The sequence below is a fragment of the Vulpes vulpes genome, chromosome 1, assembly GCF_048418805.1.
Source record: "Vulpes vulpes isolate BD-2025 chromosome 1, VulVul3, whole genome shotgun sequence".
In the NCBI taxonomy this organism is placed as follows: Eukaryota; Metazoa; Chordata; class Mammalia; order Carnivora; family Canidae; genus Vulpes; species Vulpes vulpes.
In genome coordinates this window covers 152,166,169-152,186,785 of record NC_132780.1, presented here as the reverse complement: position 1 = coordinate 152,186,785, position 20,617 = coordinate 152,166,169, and the positions used below count along the sequence as shown (strand labels likewise).

The 20,617-nt window shown below is 33.9% G+C and overlaps 1 protein-coding gene across 2 annotated transcripts in view; it reads left to right on the top strand.

The window, feature by feature from the left end:
• The window catches only part of COL21A1 (collagen type XXI alpha 1 chain), a 167,786-nt gene that overhangs the window by 133,174 nt on the left and 13,995 nt on the right, over positions 1 to 20,617 (top strand). For both annotated transcript variants that reach the window (XM_072734442.1, XM_072734439.1), the window contains 4 exons: positions 13,513 to 13,557; positions 15,543 to 15,596; positions 17,223 to 17,276; positions 20,147 to 20,200. In XM_072734442.1, coding sequence (XP_072590543.1) covers positions 13,513 to 13,557; positions 15,543 to 15,596; positions 17,223 to 17,276; positions 20,147 to 20,200 — 207 coding nt within the window. The remainder of the gene's footprint in view (positions 1 to 13,512; positions 13,558 to 15,542; positions 15,597 to 17,222; positions 17,277 to 20,146; positions 20,201 to 20,617) is intronic.

Below are 20,617 nucleotides of genomic sequence, written 5' to 3'. Positions count from 1 at the left end.
TGCATTCCCAGAATGTGTAAGTCTTTGGGCTTGATGAGAGAGAAACACCAGGGACTGCCCATGGAGGCTTATAACCCTCGCCGGGGAGAGAGACAGTAAAAGGATAAAGAAACAAAAGCTAAATCACAAGAGTTCTAAAAAATGCAAGCAAGGTACTTGGGAAAAGAACTGTAGTGGGATGGTGGAGGTATTTAGAATATAATCTCTTTTGAACCAGTCAGGTAGTAAACTGGGAGTTACCAAGAGAAACTCTTCAGACTCTTTCCTACTCCATCCCACTAGATCAAGGAAGGCAAGAATGGGACCCTTGCCTCTTCTCTCCCTGTTTCCCTTTCCTGCCAACCGCTGGAGGGGAAGCCAGGTTTCCTCTGCCAGAAGACATACTCTCTTAGGAAAGCATTTAACAGATTGAGCATCTAAAATTGGCCCACATTATCTGGATAGAGTTCTTCTGATCTGTATTCTTTTACAATAAGGAACAGAATTACAAATTATTCTCTTCTTTCGGCCATTAATGAAAACTTGGTTGTCAGAAGTAACATCCTGTGAAGATTGATCTTTACTATTTGTGGAAGAGCTTTGAAAACAGGAAAAGAAGAGAAAGTCTATGTATTTAGTGACACAAAGAAATGAATACTCTTCCATTGCATGTGGATGCTGTTTATAAGCATTTATAATGAATGAGTTGGCCCCACTAAAAAGGACATGTTTACTTTATTTGTTCTATAATGTGGCAGCCAAAAAAAATTAATGGAGCTTAAATTAGAAGGACAGAAGCTCTTAGAAAAATGCTTTAAAGCTAACTAAACACAGCTTATAACAGCTGGATGATGATTCATCCCTGTAAGCAGATTGATAAATATGAACACAAACTGCTGGAACTCAAATTGAGGACAAACACTGTATTTCATTGGGAAATGATTATATTGTCTAAAGTGCAATTGTATTCCAGTGCCTATACTTTGAATTTTAAAGGCAAGTATTGGTCAATCCAATAGTAATTTAGTCCCAAAAGTAATTTACTTTCTAAGCCTCAAATTATATATACCTAACTTCAATCCAGGTGACTTTAAACCCATACTTGCTGGACTTATTATAATTGCTTTCAACCATGTAATACTGTGTTGAAGGATTATGTAATCTTGTCATTCACTCAACAAACCTTGACTGAGTATCTGCACTGCACCAGACATGATACTACTCAAGGAGAATGTGAAGGTGAATTTGTCATCGTCTTGCCTTCAGTCAGTCAGTCACATGAGCCAGGACATTACTGTGTAGTAGAAGTATTAGGGAGGTGGGCACAGGGGATCTGGTGAAGTTGTAGAATATGTGTATAATACTAAATGAGTTTGGGACCATCACTGAGCCCCATTCATTCTTTTCTTTTTTTTTTTTAAGATTTCATTCATTCATTCATTCATTCATGCATTCAAGACACACACACACACACACACACACACACACAGGCAGAGACATAGGCAGAAAGAGAAACAGGCTCCCTGTGGGGAGCCTGATGTGGGACTCGATCTCCTGACCTGGGATCATGCCCTGAACCCAAGGCAGACGCTCAACTGCTGAGCCACCCTGGCATCCCTCTTCTTTACTTTTTAATGATAGCATTATTGAGATATAGTACACATACTGCACAGTTCACTTGTTTAAAGTGTGTAAGGATACATTCCTAAACAAGGTGCCCTCTTAGCTAAATTCTGGAATATCAATAGGAATTGGCTGGTTGTTTGGCCTGGCAAGGCAGAAACCTGTAGTATGTTCCAAAATGTAGAATTAAAAGAAATCATGATACTTTAGAAAAAGCTGACACAAGTTCAGGCTGCCTAGGAGACACGGAAACAATGGAATAGAAATATAAGATGAGGTTGTGGGCGTAGGTAGCACCACGTTCAAAAGGGCCTCACCTGTCTGGGCCACTGAAATTTAAATCTGAGAATAATGGACCTTTACAAAGGTTTCAAGTAGGTGAGTGAGTTGATCAGATTCAGAAAGTTTTACAAAGATCACTGTGACTGCAGAATAGAGATTGGATAAGGGTGAGCCCAAGGTAGAGAATAGAGCCTGGCAGCATCTAGCTGAACTCTATCCCCTGCAGTTACAATGAGGCCAGGAGCATTAGTTGGGGGGGGGGGGGGGGGGGTGAGTAGGACTGATTTGAAATGAACTGAAGGGGGACCAGCAGAGCTTGAGGATTAATTGGATGTGGCACTTAAGATGAAAGAAGTTGATTTTCAAAGACCTATTGTGTGAATGATTACACAGGAAAACCATGCAATAAGCCAGACAGAGAGCAAGAAGAATCACTTTAGGGTGGGGGTGGGGTGATCCTAAGATATTTTCAAATGGAACATAACTAGCTAATAACAAAGGCATTTATATAGGTAGCCTATGCTTTGGGTTATTAGTGAAGAATAGACACATAAAAATGGAGACTAATAAAATTCTCATAAGAAATAGTGGGTCAGATTCAAGGAAATTTTAAGAGAATTTTGTGAATATTAGGGCTAGTAGGTTGAAAAATACTCCCCCCAATTAAAGATCATCAGACTCTAATGCCTGAAACCTATAAATGTTATCCTATTTTAATAAAGGGTCTTTGCAGATGTGATTAAATTAGGGTATTTTATTGAGGAAATTATCCTGGGTTATCGGAGGGGTGGCCCTAAGAACAGATCTGAAGTTACTCAGAGGTAGTGGTGAGAACATGGTGGCCAATATTGGAGCGATGCAGCCCCGAGTGAAGGAGTGCTAGCAGCTACGAGTTGGAAGAGACAAGGAATGGATTCTCCCTTAGAGCCTCTATGGGGGAGTGCAACCCTATCAAGATCCAGACTTCAGACTTCTGGCCTCCAGAACCGCGAGATAATAAAATGGTGGTGTTTTAAATAACCAAGTTTGTGGTGATTTTTTACAGAAGCCACAGGAAACTAGTACACTGGGGTTTTCATCTGGTATAACCTTTAACAATCATTTGTGAAATGGACCCATGTAAAAAGGCATGTGAGCACATACTGATACCTAGCAAACACTTGACAGCACCCGTATTGATCAAAAACATGTGGGATTAAAGCACGTAAATAAGTTTAAATGATGATTTGGCTAAAAGCAAGCTCCTCTGCCACCACCATTTTCTGATTCATAAATTTTGTTATCCTCTCATGTGTATTTAAAAACTCACTTCTTCCACTTCTCATTTTTCTGCATTTTTGGGTCATTCTGTTTAGTAACTTCTAGCCCATATGCCTTCTCTGTACTCTTCATCATCATGCAAATTTGAAACAATTTTAATGTCTGTACTAAATGTATTATGTATACAAACTGTATAAAATGTGTACATATTTAAACATTGTTTTAAAATGTGATACTTTATGGATGTGTATATCTAAAGGAATAATCTACATGGTAAACATATGGTTTAATCATCTTTTGGTTACTTTGCTTATTTTATCCCCAGGTTGGTTTCTGATGTCTGTTATGTTCTATTTTTGCTTATCTGTATTTTATTTTCTCCCCTGAGCATGCCATTGTTTTTGTAACACATTAAAAAAAATAGGGGTGGATTTGACTGTTTTATAGTGTTTCTTTTTTAAAAAAGATCTTGAGCTTGTCAGACTATATTTTTGTTTTTGTGCCAAGGAATAAAGAACAATCAGATTACTTCAAGGAATCTTCAGTTGTTGGAAATATGTTTTTCTAACGTCTCATAACTGATGTTGTCTTGAGCAGTTAGGTGGATAGGTGACAGGGCAGTAGCACACCAAAATTCACCAGTTGTTGAAAGATAAAAACTGGAAATATGCATATTTGATCAAGTGAGCTTTTAGGTCAGATTACCATGTTGACCAGCTACTTTGCCATAGCCAGTTATTGCTGGCCAAATTATCTGCAGTATCAGTGTTTCCACTGCTTCTTCTTCATAGCTATTCTTGTCCTGGTGCTCAATCCTGGTGACATGCTGTATTTAGCATAACATTTTTGCTCAGTCTGAGCCACTTGGTTGCTAGTTCTCTCCTGATCAGCCAGCCCCAGGTGGCTCATGGTGAAGATAGTGTAGGCAGAGTCTGGATTCCATTCTTTGAGCCAAGATCCCTGAAGCTCCATGAGGATGAGAGAAAGGATGATACATTTTCTGGACCTATGGAGGTGAGCACATGTTTTTAAATAAGGATGTGTTAAGCCTTTGTATTCTGGAAATGTTTGAGGTATCGTTTTTGTAGGAATGAAGATGTGGGGATCACTGTACTATATTTGAGAACATTGGCTTATAGAGGCTTTTGTTTCCTTTCCTCATGTCTTTCAAATTCTTGCTAAACCACATGTTTTGCTTTTGTCTATGGTGTAATGTTAGCTGCTGAACTGGTCCAAGTCATCATGTACTTAAGAGACAAGTAGGTCTATTGTTTAATCAATCTCTCTGGTGTCATTATTTGACATGTCATTTTTATGCTTATATGCCAAAGATATCCATGAAATTCTTGAGGAAAGCTAATGTTGAAAGACTATGGTGGTTTCCCATGTGGAATAATTCACTTTATTTTACTAGTAATGGGGAAGTAACCTTATTTACCTACCTGACTGTACTTTTTACTTACATTGAGAAGTAAGGGGGAAAAAAACAAATTCTGTCATTGTTCCTCTTTGATTTGCAATTGAGTGGCAAACTTTTTGAGATCTTTTCTACAGATTTGTGACATTTTTCCCCCCCACTCTTCTTTCAGGCACAAGGAGTGGCACACCCTTGGTATGTGTTGAGTGAAACAACCTTAACCTGATGTCTCCTAAGAATTTCACTTGGCATTTCTTAGTGTGAAGGCAGCTCACATAAAACAACTTAGAATGTTTGAAAAATTCAGTTGTATTTATTATTTTAATAATTCCCTGCTAACTCCAGGGTTATGTTTTAAAACTTGATTGAGAGTAACTCTTAGGATGCATTTTGAAATAGGTTTTATCTAAATTAAATCATATACATATCTGATTTATCTGCAGAAATGATTGAATTTGTAAGCAATATCTGCAACATTTTGATTTCCCAAAATATGACTTTTGGCCTTGTAATGACTATGAAACTATTATATCTTTTTGTTTAAACATAAAAGGCAAATGTTGGCCCATTATCTGTATAAGTTAGTTAATAAAATCCCACCAGATTTATCAAAGGATCCATTTAATTCTTTCCTTACAAATGATTTCATTGGCAGAGTGAACGAGACCACCATCAAAAAACTTCATAAAACAACATTGCAGATTTTATATTTGGAGGCTCTGTGTCTATGGTACTGATCATTTTTTCTGGTTGTTTTGAAGAAATCTCTTAAATATATTCATTGTAAAATTATTGATAAGCATTAAAATGCATTTATTTCAGTCTTTCTCATTTATTCATGTCCTTATAACTCAAAAAAGGGCTTTACTGAACTCTGAAATGACAAGAGCGATGAATGTAATTGAACATATGAAATGATGCATGGTTAGTTCTCAGAATGGGTAACATAATCTGTGGGTAAATAGAATCTCATGTTGCTTACATAGGCTCAGTATTCTCACTGACATGGGGATTGATTACATGTACCTTTCTTTTGAAGAGAATGGGTGAAAGGAAACTTACATCACCATCTATACAGGATATTTAGTCTAGATTTCAAAGCTTCCAAGACTTTGACTTTAAAATTATGTTCTTTAGTCATACAGGACTGGGGTTGTTTTGTGTACTTTTTATCATTGTTGTAAGGTATCAGATGATACTTTTGAATTAGTCCAAATACATTCTCCATTTGCAAAGCATGAAAATACAGAATTAACAGTGTTATTCAAGACAAGGCATATTTATTTTAATACTGGATTCATGAACCATATAAATGCTATTTTTTTAGCAGATGAAATGAGAACGTTTTCCATTTGTTCTATTTTCACAAGTGTGGAAACTAATATATTTTTTTATGTGATCTGGAAAAGCACACTTTAGTAACTAGATTATTTCATTCTAATGAGCTCTTATTTTTTTAATATTTTTGAGAAATATTTTAAAAATACTTGAGTGTGGTTACCACACTGAACACTAGACAAATGTTTCATGCCTCTGAGAACATCAGAAAACTGTTTATGTTCTTAATATGTTAGGGTGTTGTTAAAAATACATATGGGAAATATCTGAGAAAGAGTGCTCAAAAATATTTGTTTATTCCAATGTGCATTTTTATTTTTGATAATCAGTTAAACATCTAATAAGTAGGTAATTGATTGCCAGTATTTTCAGATGGTTTATAAAAATGATTTTCATAATTTTGAATACTGAAGTGTTCTATTGTTTCAAACAGATATGCTTAGTTAAGTCATAGCTGCTTTGCTGTTTTAATTTTGGTTCTTTAAAAGATTCTGGCTTTGAAAATCTTTTGGCATAGATACACATTTCTTGCTCATAGGGGAAAAAAAACTCAAGTATGTTTTAACGAAAGAGAGTATGAATCGAGAGACTAGTATTTATGAATACATTCTAGAAGTCATGTGTAATTCTAATGGTTCATGATGAATTCAATCCACTGGAAATGATCGAATAAGATTGGAATATAAATTTACTTTAATAGTTTTATTAGAACATAGGGACTAGGCATTTTCAGTCTCTTTCTTGCAAGTGAAGTATAAAAAGTAATTTGATGAACTAATAATAAAATTAAATCAGGGCAAAGGAGTTTTATGATGATTTGGTTATAAAAACCATGAATAATTTATTTGTTGTGGTAGAATTTTCTTCCTTCTGCATTCTACATAAAAAGAGTACACTTAATTGATGGAGTTTGGTGAAATATGAAGAACTTTGGAACAATGTATTTTATGATGGAATGACTAATCACACAAAAGGGAAACCACCATTAGAGAGCTCTAGGATTGTTGCAGATTCTTTTTGCGATGTGGATTTAGGTGCTAATATTTGCTGAGCAATCATAGAAGGTACAATATTGTACCAGGTGGTTTTATATACAATAGTTTCTCTGTAGGTAGGAGAAATAGAAAATTTACTCAATAAACATACTCCACAAAGGTTTATATAAAAAAAACCTGTGGTAGATCAAGACTCTCAAATGCCATTAAAGTGAAGTTAATCATAAAATCCTGAGTATTAAGACTTTTGATGAAGGGTTAAAAATTGGGGGGGGGGGGAAATAATGTATAGTTGTTTTTGAGCAAAGAGACATAAAATGGATTATATGAAAATTTAATTGGTAGATAATCATAAATAAAAAGCTTCTTGATGACTTTCGTAGCTTTGCACCCCAGTATAAGTAATGTTCAAGAATTTTTGTTTTTACTATATAGAGAGCAGTATTTCTTCAGCTCTGATCCAGAGTACCTTAACCATAATCACCAGAGATGATTATTAAAATTCGGTTTCCTGGGATGCCTGGATGGCTCAATGGTTGAGCATCTATCTGCCTTTGGCTCAGGGCATGATCCTGAGGACCTGGTACCAAGTACTGCATCGGGCTCCTTGCAGGGAGACCGCTTCTCCGTCTGCCTATGTCTCTGTCCCTCTGTCTGTCATGAATCAATAAATAAAATCTTAAAAAAAATTCCAGGAATTTGGCATTTGATGAGATTAACCTTACCATTTCCTTAACGGAAGTAATAGAAGATAAGTTTTCTAAAATAAAAACAGTAATACATCACATCTAAAAATTGTTTTTTAAAACACTATATACATACATTTTCAAAGACATTTCTAGGAAAATCAATAACCTAAAAATTTCATTTTAGATGTAACAAAACAAGTTTAAGCTCAAATTCCTATGTTAGTGAGGACTTACCAATCTTCATATAAACAACTTGTTCAAATGTTTGTAGATGTACTTTAGTTTTCCAGGATAGATTTGCTTCCGAATTTGTCAAAAAATAATAAAATATTTTAAAACACCAAGAACATTGAATCTAATTGGAAATATAACTTTTATTATCACTCGTGGCAATATTGAAGTTAGTTGATTTAGCCAGAGAAAGATATTAAAGCACATATAGCCTTAAAGAATAATAAGGTAGCTATTAAGATAATAATTCCATTTTCATTTATCAATGTCACTAAAATCAATTGTTTTCAAGTAGGTAACTTTTGTCTACTACCTTCATATTCTATTTTGATCAACTACTGAGCCACTCACGTGCCCCTACCTGTGCTTTTTCTTATCAAAGAAGTTGCTTCTTAAACACAGTATTGTTCATCCCTAACGGGACGACTTGATGCCTTCATCTAACAGGGTATCTTTAACAATGTGTGAAAAACTATCTGTGAGATTAACCTACAAGGCATGAAAATTAAGCAAATGTGTTACCCTTTGAGGTCATAGCTGTGAGGTTGCAGTATACTTCTTTTTGTTTTAGTTTTTTTTGTATTTTTATAAAGATTTTAAAATTTATTTTAGAGAGCAAGTGTGTGAGAATGGGGGTAGGAGCAGAGTGAGAGAATCTCAAGCATACCTCTTACTGAGTGGGGGAGCCTGATGTGGAGCTCAGTCTCAGGACCCTGAGATCATGACCTGAGACAAAATTAAGAGATGCCTACCCAGCTGAGCCATCCAGGCTCCCCATAGGTTTTAGGTTTTTTTCTTTTAGTGAATGCTTATTAGTATATCATATCAGTTTTCAATAGGAAAAGGGGGATATACGTTATATAAACAAAAATTCACAATGGGCTGAGTTGCACAATAAATATGATTTAGATATAACAGTATATACGTGTTTAAAAATAGGTTATAAATAAAAGACACATAGATAACAAATTAGATATTTTCAAATAATCAGTTTAGTTTTCAGTGTAATTAAGGTTAGAAATTCATTGTTTTCTTCATCAGACTGGTTTCACCTTTGATTTGGTGTTTTAAAAAAATTTTTGGTGACTTCTATCATAGATAAAATTTTTTTAAAAAGTAATTCAGATTTCTCTGGAAAATGGTGTATAAATTATACTCATCAACTCAGTTGATTGTAAAGGTCTTTGGAAAAATTCATTTTCATTTTTCTCTTTCATGAGAAATTCACAGCTTATTTTGAGTTATACAGTGACATTCTATGCACCAAAAAGTATAGTCTGTATTTTTTAGGTTCTCAGAGGATCAGAACTCATTTTAGAGTAGCCCTAGGGTTGTCATTTTAGGACTTCTTTCAGATGGAGTTGGTTTTCAGTTTTACATGTGACTATATGCATACATTCCTTTTAACTCCCTAATATATTTTACAAGCATGATGTCATTTGCCAACGGAAAGGGGCAGATTATTGTCTGGATTCCTGGGTTCAGGGTAATTCCATGACTTTCCCATCATGTGGTAGTGCAGAGACCATCCCTGGGTCACTAAACTTTGTCCTCCCCTCTCCTCTTTTGGGTTTTCAGGTATGTTATTTTAATTTGCTAAATATTTGTCTTTTTTTGTTTTGTCTTGAAAAATAATACTTTTACTATGATAAAATTGTTTAGAATATCTTTTGGCCTTTAAAAATGTTGAAATGCTTTTAGATGCTGAAGATAAATGCCAGTAACATGAAGCAAATTTGTAAGGGCTTCAAGACAGCTTTTCCTTCTGATGATACTCCTGGTCTCTTTCTGTAATTTCTGATGTCCGACATAATATTTTATGTTGTGTACAAACATGAGTAGTCCAGAAATATTTACCAAAGCATTTTCTATTGAAATTACTTACCTTTTGGTACTTTGTTTGGGTCCAGTCCCATGTGGATACTGATATGTAGGCTAGAGAAAATAAATTCATCCAATGTTACTCAGATTACTTTTTCCCTCTTAAAGATTAAAGAGAGTAGTAAAACTGTGTTAAAGTATTAAAAAGAATAGTAAAGCTGGTGATTTCCATATTATGGGTTTATTGCAAGTACTTATATATTAGTTTGTTTTAGGTTTGGCAGCTATGGTTGTGAGTTACTTCTCTTTAGTGTTCTCTTACCACAGTAATCTTTTACACATCATTCATAATGATCTGTCAGTTTAGTGTGGAATTTTTAAAAAGGATTGAAAACATTGGGTTCAACTGAAAATATATTTGAAACTTTGGGTTATATTTTTCTTAAAGAATTGTGATGACTTCAGTGTCTAAATTTGTAACTGCTTCCACTGGGCTTTTTATTAATGATCATTATAATAATAGTTGTAATTTTTGTAGCTAATAAGAACAGTGCTATCAACATATCAGTGCTTTTTCTTCATGAATCTTTAGGAACAAACAAACCACTTCCTGATATGATAGAAAACATAACCTTCTGATATTTGATATCTGATATTTTGATAACTGCATATTAAATATCTCTACCACTGTATGGAAATGTTAAAAATTTTGATATAAAAATACTATTAATGGGTTAGATTTGTCTTTAGAATGTCGAAAATATTGCATTACTTACAAGCGGATTGGATCAAAGTTGCTCTGATTTCAGGGGTGAGATAACTGAATTCATTGGATGTGAGAAAGTATCAAGTGATATTTTTTTTTCAAGTGATATTTTTTATCTTTGGACACATTTCCTTCATTACAACGTGGTCTTTAGGAAATAGGGGCCAAACCCTTTAGTCTAAATTATGTATTTCTATTCTTAATGACTTTTTGTTACACATCAATGGTTAATGGTTACAGAGAAGATTATAGAACATTTTTTATGTCAACGTTTTTTTCACCACAATATTATGCAGGATTTTCCAGTTGACTTTCTGCTCTTTCTCAAATCCAAACTGAAATCACAGAAGCGAGGGAAATATACCCCTTTACTCTTACCAATAAAAGGCTTGTTACTGTCTTTATTTATACATTTTCACAGTTGCCTGAACCCAAAACCACACAGACCAAAAGTGAAATATAAAATAGTTTGCTTGGAAAACATTTGCCGTATGAAGTAATTGTCACTAAATGCTTCGGATTGACAAACTGGTAAATTTCAAATGGTTTCGAATAATACTTCTGCTAGAGTAAAATTGGCAAAGTTTATGAAAACTTTCATAAATGGGAGCCCAGGAAAATAAAATCTAGGAGAATTTTATTAATTAATATAGCTCTTAGTGATTTCAGTTCTGGTTAATTTCTTTATCAACAGTCTTTTTTTCCATGCATGCCCATGGTATTATATTAGTTTTGCCGAGATTTACTTTTATAAATCAGCTTTGCATTATTTTTTTATATTATGTAGTTTTATGTGTTTGTGGTTGACATTTTTAAAATAAGCAATAGTTTTTGGCATAATTAGACATAGAATATATGACTTCATAAATCTGAAATATATTTTAATGTTTTACTAACATGTTAAGGCAATAGGAAAGGATTTTTTTCCCCAAATCTAGAATCTTCCCCCAAATACTTTATGTGATATGCTGAAATAACAAGATTTGGGGCTATGTCCTAATAGAGACCAAGCTCAGTATCAGTATTATTTAGGCAATAGAATGTCAGATCAGATCCAGGGAATGAACTGGGGTGGGGGAGGAGGGCTCTCCTAAGGGCTTCTGGTAAGTGGAGATTTGGGTGCCTGTGCCTGGACATAACTCCGTTTGCCCACACAGTGAGGATGTAGCTTTTCTGGCACTGGAATTGGCTTCAGAAATAGGAGTAGAGACAGCATATCTGTAACTGATTTGTACTAATATCATAGATTGTTTGAGGGCATAGAGACTTGAATAGTGATGAAACTCTAAGCCATAAAGGACAGTGTGCAGCAAGAAATTCAGCTTCTCAGGTCTGATAGTATCATGGGCAATTGTATGACCCTGTTAGAGATTCTTGGGGCCAAAGGACACTGCATGGCCACAGCTGTACAGCTTCAGCATAGAATAATATATGGCCGTCTTGTATCTGATAAGATTTTACAGATAGGTTTTATTTAAATTCAGAACTTAATCTAAACCTATAGTGAATTTGTACATATGTGTATTGGAATGGGAGTTGATTACAGATGGTTTCATGTCAAACTGTGGTCTATTGAAATGGAAGCCTTTATTTGGAACAATAGGATCTTAATTGATTGCATTTAAAATATGCATTTTCTGCTTTGGAAGAATATAATTAATATTATTCTATGTTCTTTCTACATAGAACTAAGTTATTTTCATTTTGCTTTATGTTTTAGAGTATGCTTATGTTTTATAATGTTACTATAAAATTTATATGGCTTTATGTTATTTTCTAGTTAGTATGTTTATAAAAGGTTGTGTTTTCAAGTAGACTACAAGCCCTTTGTTTATAGTCATTGCTCACATACAACTTGTGTTTTCTGCAAAGGGTGTAGTGCCCTGGCAAAATGAATGGAGCCAAATAAAATCAACATGGATTCCAATTTATGATTCAAGTTCAGATTTTAAAACCAGAACTATATGCATGTGTCTTGCATTATAATTGTGGCTAATACATTGACCAATATTGTGTTAATAAAGTCAAGATGTGAAAATCAAAAAAATGGTTGATTCTCTCTCTGTAATAGAAGATAACTTGATCTCATTGGCAATGGCCTCTCTACCATCTCCCTTGGTTTACTGAGGAGGTGTACTACTTTTTTTTTTTTTTTTACCTTTTTTCTTTTTTTTTTGAAAGCCCGGATAATGCAGAGGGCTTTCAAAGAAATACTGATGGTACCCAATTTCTTTGTCTTTCAAATTCCTTTTTCTACCCTCTATGTTACTTATTTCAGATGTTACCTATTTTAACTGAAGTGTCATTGTGAAAGGAGCTAAGAAAAATGAATAAAAAATAAAAATTGATTAATACTATTGTTTCCTTTAGATAGTGAAAAATTATTTTGGTAGCTACATTGAATGACCATGAGAACTGGCTTTCCCATTAATGAATGTGCTAATGTTATTCTCAAATTTATACAATAAACATTAATATTCTCTGAATCTTGTTGGAGAACTTTTGCATCTAGGTTCTCTGTTTCTTTCTGTCTCTCAAACTGTGATCTGCATATTCTTCATGATTTTATCAATAAGAGAATCATTAGGAGAAAGATTGGTGTATTCTATACAAGGAATTAAGTTCCTGGGTGTTTAATGGCTCAGTTTGGAGGATATTGGTTAGTCTTGCTAGTTTTTAATTATGGTTGTGAGGCAGTGGGGGCCTTTAGAACTGTTGTTACTGAATCTGAACTCCTATGACTGGATGGTTTTTCTTGCATTATTCATTTTAAATAATATAGAAATATGTTCAAATGAAGTATCTTTCTTTATCACTTATGTTGATCTAAAAGAAGAGCCAAGATTAATATTCTCTTAAGCTTTTCTTTTTGAAAACCTTTATTTAAAACTTTAAATATCAGTAGATGTTCATAAAATAGTGACTCTCATAAATGTTCTCTTTTCCAAAATTGGATTTTTATTAATAACAGTGTTATACTGTATGTGAGTGGATGATATAAGTTTAAAATTATGCATTATTTACAAATTAAAAATCCAACTAGGACTTACTCAACTTTAATGATATAATCTATACATTTTTAAAATAAAATTCTACTTTATTACTTTTTAGGGAATACCAGGATTTCCTGGAAACCAAGGATTAATGGGACAAAAGGTGAGCATTAATGGAAGTTGAACGATTTGGGGCTGGATCTGTTTATTAAAAGGGTAAAGTGGCGATGTCTTCACATAGAATACATTCTTACCACCATCATGGCAGCAGTTAATTGTTCAAATATAATATAATTTCAGAAACTATTTTGTCTTTATAACTACTTTTTTGTTTTATACAGATAATATTAATTTGGATTTATACACGTGCTATCTATTTTACTTTGGTTACTTTCACATCTTATGCTCTTAGACCATCCTTTTAGGATAATTTTACTACTTCCTGAACCATACCTTTAGCAGTTCTTTTAGTACAGATATTTGGGAACCAGCTTTCAGATTTTATCTAGGTATATTTATTTTACTCCTGGCTTTGAAGAATAATTTTGTAGGGTATACGACTCAAGTTTGACAGTTATTTTGCATTAACACATTGAGAATTTTCTTCTGTTGTCTCCAGGCTTCCATTTATTAACTATGAAACATCTACTTTCATTCTAATTATTGTTCTTTTGTAAGTGATCTCTTTCTTTGGGATTCATTTAGGATATTTTATTTGTCTTTCATGGTCTAAAACTCATTACAATCTATCTAGATATGCATTTCTTTTTATTCATCCCAAGGGATAATTCAGTTTGCTTCCTGGCTCTGTGGAAGACATCACTCATTAGATCTCCAAATGACATCTCTTCCAATCTTTGTTCCCTCTTTTTGGAATTACAGTTACATGAATTTTATTCCTTCTAATTTCATCCTCCATCTTTCTGAAGAGCTTCTTATTTTCATACCCTTGATTCTTGTATTTTGATTAATTTTATTGGATATATTTCCTACTGTACTTATTCTTGCTTTACTGTGTCTACTCTGCTGTTTAAACCATCAATGATTTAAAACAAAACAATCATACTTTTCATTTCCAGAAGTACAACTTTGTAATAACATCTTTTTATTCTTGATAGCCTCATAGTCCATCTATAGTCCTAATAGTCTTTTATGATTCCATTCTTTATTTTGTAAAGATCTAATATATTGTTTTAAATTCTGTTTCTAACAATTCCAGTATCTGCAGTTTTTTTTATTTCTGTTAACCCTCAGTCTTGTGGCTTGCTGCCGCCTCTTTCTTTCTTGATGAATATGAGCTCATTGCTTCATGTTAATTGATGCGAGCTATTTTAGCTTAACTGGGGCATGGAGAGCTGCCTCCTGCTGCTAGTCATGGATATCACATCAGCCCCCTTTAAGAGTCCTGAGTGGTCTTAGGTATTAAAGATTCCTGCCCTCTTCCCAAGGTGTAGCCCACCATTCAGTTTCCCATGTGCTCTAGACACCTCCGGCCCTCTTGACTTTTGCATCTCCACCTCTGGCAAGATTTCTGCATAGTTCCAAATCCTCATTATCATAGTCTCAACCCAGAATATATTTTATTAAAATAAGGTATCTTTGAAGACCTCTCCAACTTCTTAAAAGATTCCTACTCTCTCACAAAGGATGTTCTTTCCAGGTTTTTGTTGTTATTCTTGTTCATGATTTGAAGACTCCCTTGGAGTATCTAGTTAGCCACAACCCAAGAAACTAAAGTATAAATGCTATTGTTCTGTATCCTATATTTTCTTAATTTATATTTGTATCATGTTTCTTAATCTGTAACAGAAAAGATAGTTTTTCACATGCTTTTTTTCCCGTTATCTTACCTCACCAACTATTTGTTGAACTTTCAGGTCTTCCTTTGAGACAATGACATCATCCCTCCTGATTTTCTCATAAAAATATTTGACTTCGTGATTCCACAGACCTTAGGCCCAAATCTTTAAGGTGTTATGTTCCTGATTTTTCTACCCTATGTAAGCTTCTGTTTTACAGTAGAGAAAGGGGAAGCAGACTGATTGGGGTGATTGGTATTGAACTTTCATTCCATAATGATTTGGTAGGAAATTCCTGGAAATGATTTGATAATTTACAATTTTAAATTTGATCTGTATTTGATTTTAGGGAGAAATTGGGCCTCCAGGACCACTAGGAAAAAAAGGAGCTCCGGGGATTCCTGTATGTTAATGTCATTGTGATCAGGGTGTTTGAAATACAGTTACTATGTATCAGGAGTTATTTTTTTGGAGTTTGTAAAACTGGGGGCTGGGTGGGGGGTAACAATGACATTTTAGAGGAGTCCACAAATCCCTTTGTATGAAAATGATTATGTCCATTTTTCTAGAAATTCTCAGATTCTCAAATTTTGTCCCCCAAATAAAGATCAAGAACTCTTAATATAGATAAGCCAGAAATATTCTATCTATTCATTAAAAGACCATGAAAATTCTAAAACTTAATAAGTGTTCTCTTTTCATTTTTTTTTTTAAATTACACATTTATTAAACTAATGAGGGAGAATATGTTCAGAAGAGGTAACAGGAATATCATAAGTTAGTAAATAAATAATTTTGGCAGTTTTGAGAGTGGAAAGGACAATATGCATTTGATATTAGAAATTATGAAAATCCTATTGTACGTGTGCAGGATTGCATAAAAATTACTAGAAGCGATGTTGATTTTAACCTATGAATTAAATTGCCTATAATAGCTTTTTGTTTAAGTAAGACAGATCTCTTCTGTGTTTAACAGTTTATGACTTTATGTAAGTTAAAAACACAGATATTTTGTCCATTGCTTTGGTGAATTTTGCATATAAGAGTAAATAAGAAAAATACTGTGTGTTAGATGTGAATTCAACTTTGAGGAGGTTTAAAAGAAGATTCTTCCCTTTAGAATGTAATTCTCTATCTTCACCGTCACTACCTAGTCATTTGTTCATCAAAATAATAAACTTGGTTATTTACCAGTCTCTAAGTTAGCTTCCAGAAAGTGAAGGTATTGGCTAGAACCTCACTGAACTTTGAGAATATGTATCTATAACATATCTAATGTTTTATACACGATGCTATGAACCAGTATATTTTACATTTTATAGTTGTAATAATATCCTAAATTGATGGCAAAGCATAGTAGTGATGACATGGTATTTTCAATTTGATCATATTGAGATTATGTTTTCTGATGATACTAATTGCATGTTTTTTGCTCATCACATTTCCTTGGCTATGTTTAAGAGAAAGCAAATATTTTTAATGTATGTAGTGGTATTTGAGTAGAATCTAAATTAAATTAGTTCCTTGTTGCTAGAGTGATTATTGTTGTCATATTTTGAATCATATAGTTAGTTAAAATATGACCATTTTGTAACTTGAAGAGAGATTGTTATATTCAGAGAATTTATTGGATGGTAACTCAATATATTGTTTATGAAAATAGAAATTGAATGTAAAATTGACCAGGATGAATCTATGAAGAAACCTAATTATTAGCCATCTTGACAAAAGGAAGAAAGTGAGAATGTAGGAAAAAAAATAAACATTTGTTTTTTTACTAGCTTTCCAGGAATTTTTGCTATTTGTAGGTTATTTGAGCAACCACTGTAGGAGGGCTTTGCTGGCCTCCATGCTAGCTTGTATAGATTTTTTATTATCCTTCACTTGGATATATGTGGGGAAATTTTCCCCATATTGTATTATATTGTAACAGATTAAATATGATGAGAATGTGCACCTTGGAAATGGATTTAATATTTTTTAATATTGTTTCCTAAATTACTCTCAAATCTTCCACTTAAAAATATAGGGTTTAATGGGACGTGATGGCTCACCAGGTCAGCCTGGAACACCAGGATCTAAGGTAAATAAAATAAAACTAAATAAGACAGAAAACTTAGTGGAAAATGACCATTTATGTACTCACTAAAACTTGTAATTTTACTGATTTTATTTTAAATGTGGTTTTAATTCTAGAACAGTCATTTGTAAAAATGAAATCTTAGACAAAAACTAAGCATATTAAAACAGGTTAATGTAAAACAGGTCTGGTTTAAGCTGGAAAGAGCCCAGAATCTCTCACCATTTGACCTCCTCCCCTTCTTATTGTCATCCCAAGGGTGGTGAGGATTATGTAGATGGAGTTCCAGGGAATTTGGTGCCAAACCCTACCAATGCAGACGATTAGAAGTTATGATTGAGGATAGCCTTTTACCAGTTTCTAGGTTGTCTTCTTGATATTTATATTTAGTAGAATGTTTATGGAATTTGTATTGTAAAATGACTTGTGCGTTTTATTAGGCATTCTCTCCTTCAGGACCATGTGTAGGGTAGTATATTATCTTTATTTTTCATCTTTATAAAAAATGTCAGGCACACCTGACAAATATGTTTAGGATGTTAGGTTTATTCTCGAAATAGAACTGAAACTGAATACCATGGTTTGACCATTTTCTAGGTGTATGGAATCCTATGCTAAGAGAGCTTTTTTTTTCCCCTTGGTTTATTAAAGGGTCAAGTCAAGTACATTTGGCTAGACTCAGACTATTCTCAACTATTCAGTGAGTAGAACGTAGGACAGCCTTCCAAAAAGAAATGATGGAATTGCTTTTTGGAAGAATTAAACCTTTAACTAGACATTTTCCCGAGGAATAGACCCTGGCATATAAAACAAGATGAGTAGATGAGCTAAATTGTCTACTTTTAATTTTAAAACTATTTAGAGAATACAATAGGATAAAATATCATAGGAGCCCAATGATCAGGGGAAAGTAGCTGCCCTTTCACCAGTGGTGGACCCTCATGAATCCTTGGAGTATTGTGTGTCCTAGCAGTAGTGTGCACAGAATTGGTATAAAAACCTTGCCAAGTGAAGATTATCCATAATTTCTCAAAGTCATTTTCTCAGAAGATACAGAATAGTTATATACTCTTCAGTAACTGGGGTACAGTGGACTCCCCAGGGTATTCTGGATGCTCTAATTCTTAAGAAATCAGCCTAGGATTTCATCAGCTTATTTTTATCAGCCACTTCACATTGTTAATACACACTGAGCTGGATAACAAATCTGCTGGAATTTCAATAAAAGATTTTAGAACAATACTCTATGGCATCCACCACTTGAGTAGATTCTGCTGATAAGGCTGGGAAAGCAGGTGGCTCTTTCCAGGATCAGTTTGTTTATTTTTATATGAATTACTGTAAAGTCTTTTCTCTCTCATCTTGTACTTATGCAATTATTTTGTTAAAAAGAGATTCAGAGTCTTAAAATTATACTTCTTAAATGTAATCTTTTCAGTGAGATACTTCAGCTATTTTTCGTGTAGTATATTAGCTCAGGTGTTCCGAAAATAGCAAGATGGTAAATATTTTAGTCTTTCAGGGCCTTATAGCTTCTGTTACAGCTACTCAGCTCTGCTATTGTATTGCAAAAGCAGCCATGGCTTACTATGTGTTCTGGCAAACCTTGATTTACAAAACCATGCACTGGGCTGCATTTAGCCTATGGACCATAGTTGACTTACCTCTGCGTTAGTTTATTTCTGTCTGTTTTGTCAACTAACATGTTTGTGGACTATGCCTTCAGTGTCAATTAGAATGAATTTTAAAGTGGCACCAAAAAAGCTGTATTAAATGGGGCAAGGATGAGGCTGAAACTCTGTGGTAGAAATTTAGAAAACTCATTTGGTTTATAATATCTTATTTTTTAAAAGCCATTAAACCATACTATATTCTAGTTTTGAAAATTAGTATCTAAATGACATTAGGATATGCTAACAATCAAACCCTGTAACTTGCAGCAAGTCTTGTCACCTCTGTGAATTTCCACTTAATCACTTGTTTAGGTAGAAATGTTCTATGGCTTAATTAATGCTGTTGTGTGTTGTTTAGGTAGAAATGTTCTATGGCTTAATTAATGTATTTAATTAAGTCAAATATTGTGTTTATATGTTTCTCAACCTGAGGAACCTGGGAAACTTTTCAAAAGCTGAAAATGAAGTTGGTTACCTTTACTTATTAGTATACTGTTTGGCTTTTGCTTTTGCCAGACATTGACAAGGTGGAGATTTTAGCTTTCAAAGTATTTTTGAAAACCAGCACTATCTTTGACAGTCTCTCCTTCTTAACCAGCAGACATGTTCTCTCTCTCTCTCTATATATATATATCCAGCCTCTTTTTAAATACTTTTATATTCACTGCCTTGTCAAGTTGGTCTTGCCTTCTGAGCTTCTGTTAGAAAGGACTACACTCAAATCCTGAAAAAGAGCCCAAAGCAAATGTTTTCTGGTTCATATTTTTTCAAAAAAGCCACTGTACAGTGGAAGCTAATATTCTTTCTGTCAGTTGCATACAGAAAGGTGAATCATCCTGAGAAATTGAAACAGGGCAAAGATGAAGATTCTCAATGTATAGGATGTTATTAAAATACATGGCTCTGGCTTCTGGAGTATGGAGATCCAGCTAATTAGCACTGGTCACTAAGGATTTGACTCTCGTCCACTACTTGGAGCTGCTAGCTTTAAAACCTGCTTTTAGAAGCTTTATAAATATGGGGACTCATTCCTTGCCTAAAATAAATTTTCTTAATAAGTAGGCTTAACATAGTCTATGTTTCAAACAGTTAGAGAATTGAAAATGTAAAAATTATTTTAAGTATATTCCCTTAAGTGTCTATATCAGGTATATTGTGACTACATTTAAAAAAAATTCAAATGGTTTGATGCATTGACAGGGAAATAAAGGTGAACCTGGACTTCAGGGGATGCCTGGGGCTTCTGGACTAAAGGTAATTATCATTTGATGCTTTTGGAAATATATTCAAAGAATTATAAATCCCCTTCATTATTTGATGAGATTACCATTTTGTATCCCTTAAGAAAAGTTACACTATATGAAGGATTATCTATATTACAGAATTAACAGATGTGAAAGAAAATGGCCAATGTGAGGTTTCATTTGTCTTTTGGATACTTTGTCATGATTTGGGTAATAAAGACATAAGATACCCTTTGGCTTCATTTTTCTAGAAACGGTAAAGGCCATATACTAATGTGAACTTCTTCTTTGGTCCAGAGAATATTACTGTCATCTACAACTGAAAGAAAGTGTGTCTGGCTCCCACAAGTGGTGCTATTCCTTTGTTTGCTGATTGATGGGACTTTAGAGTGAGGACTCCTCTCGCTTTATACCAGTTTCCTCCAAA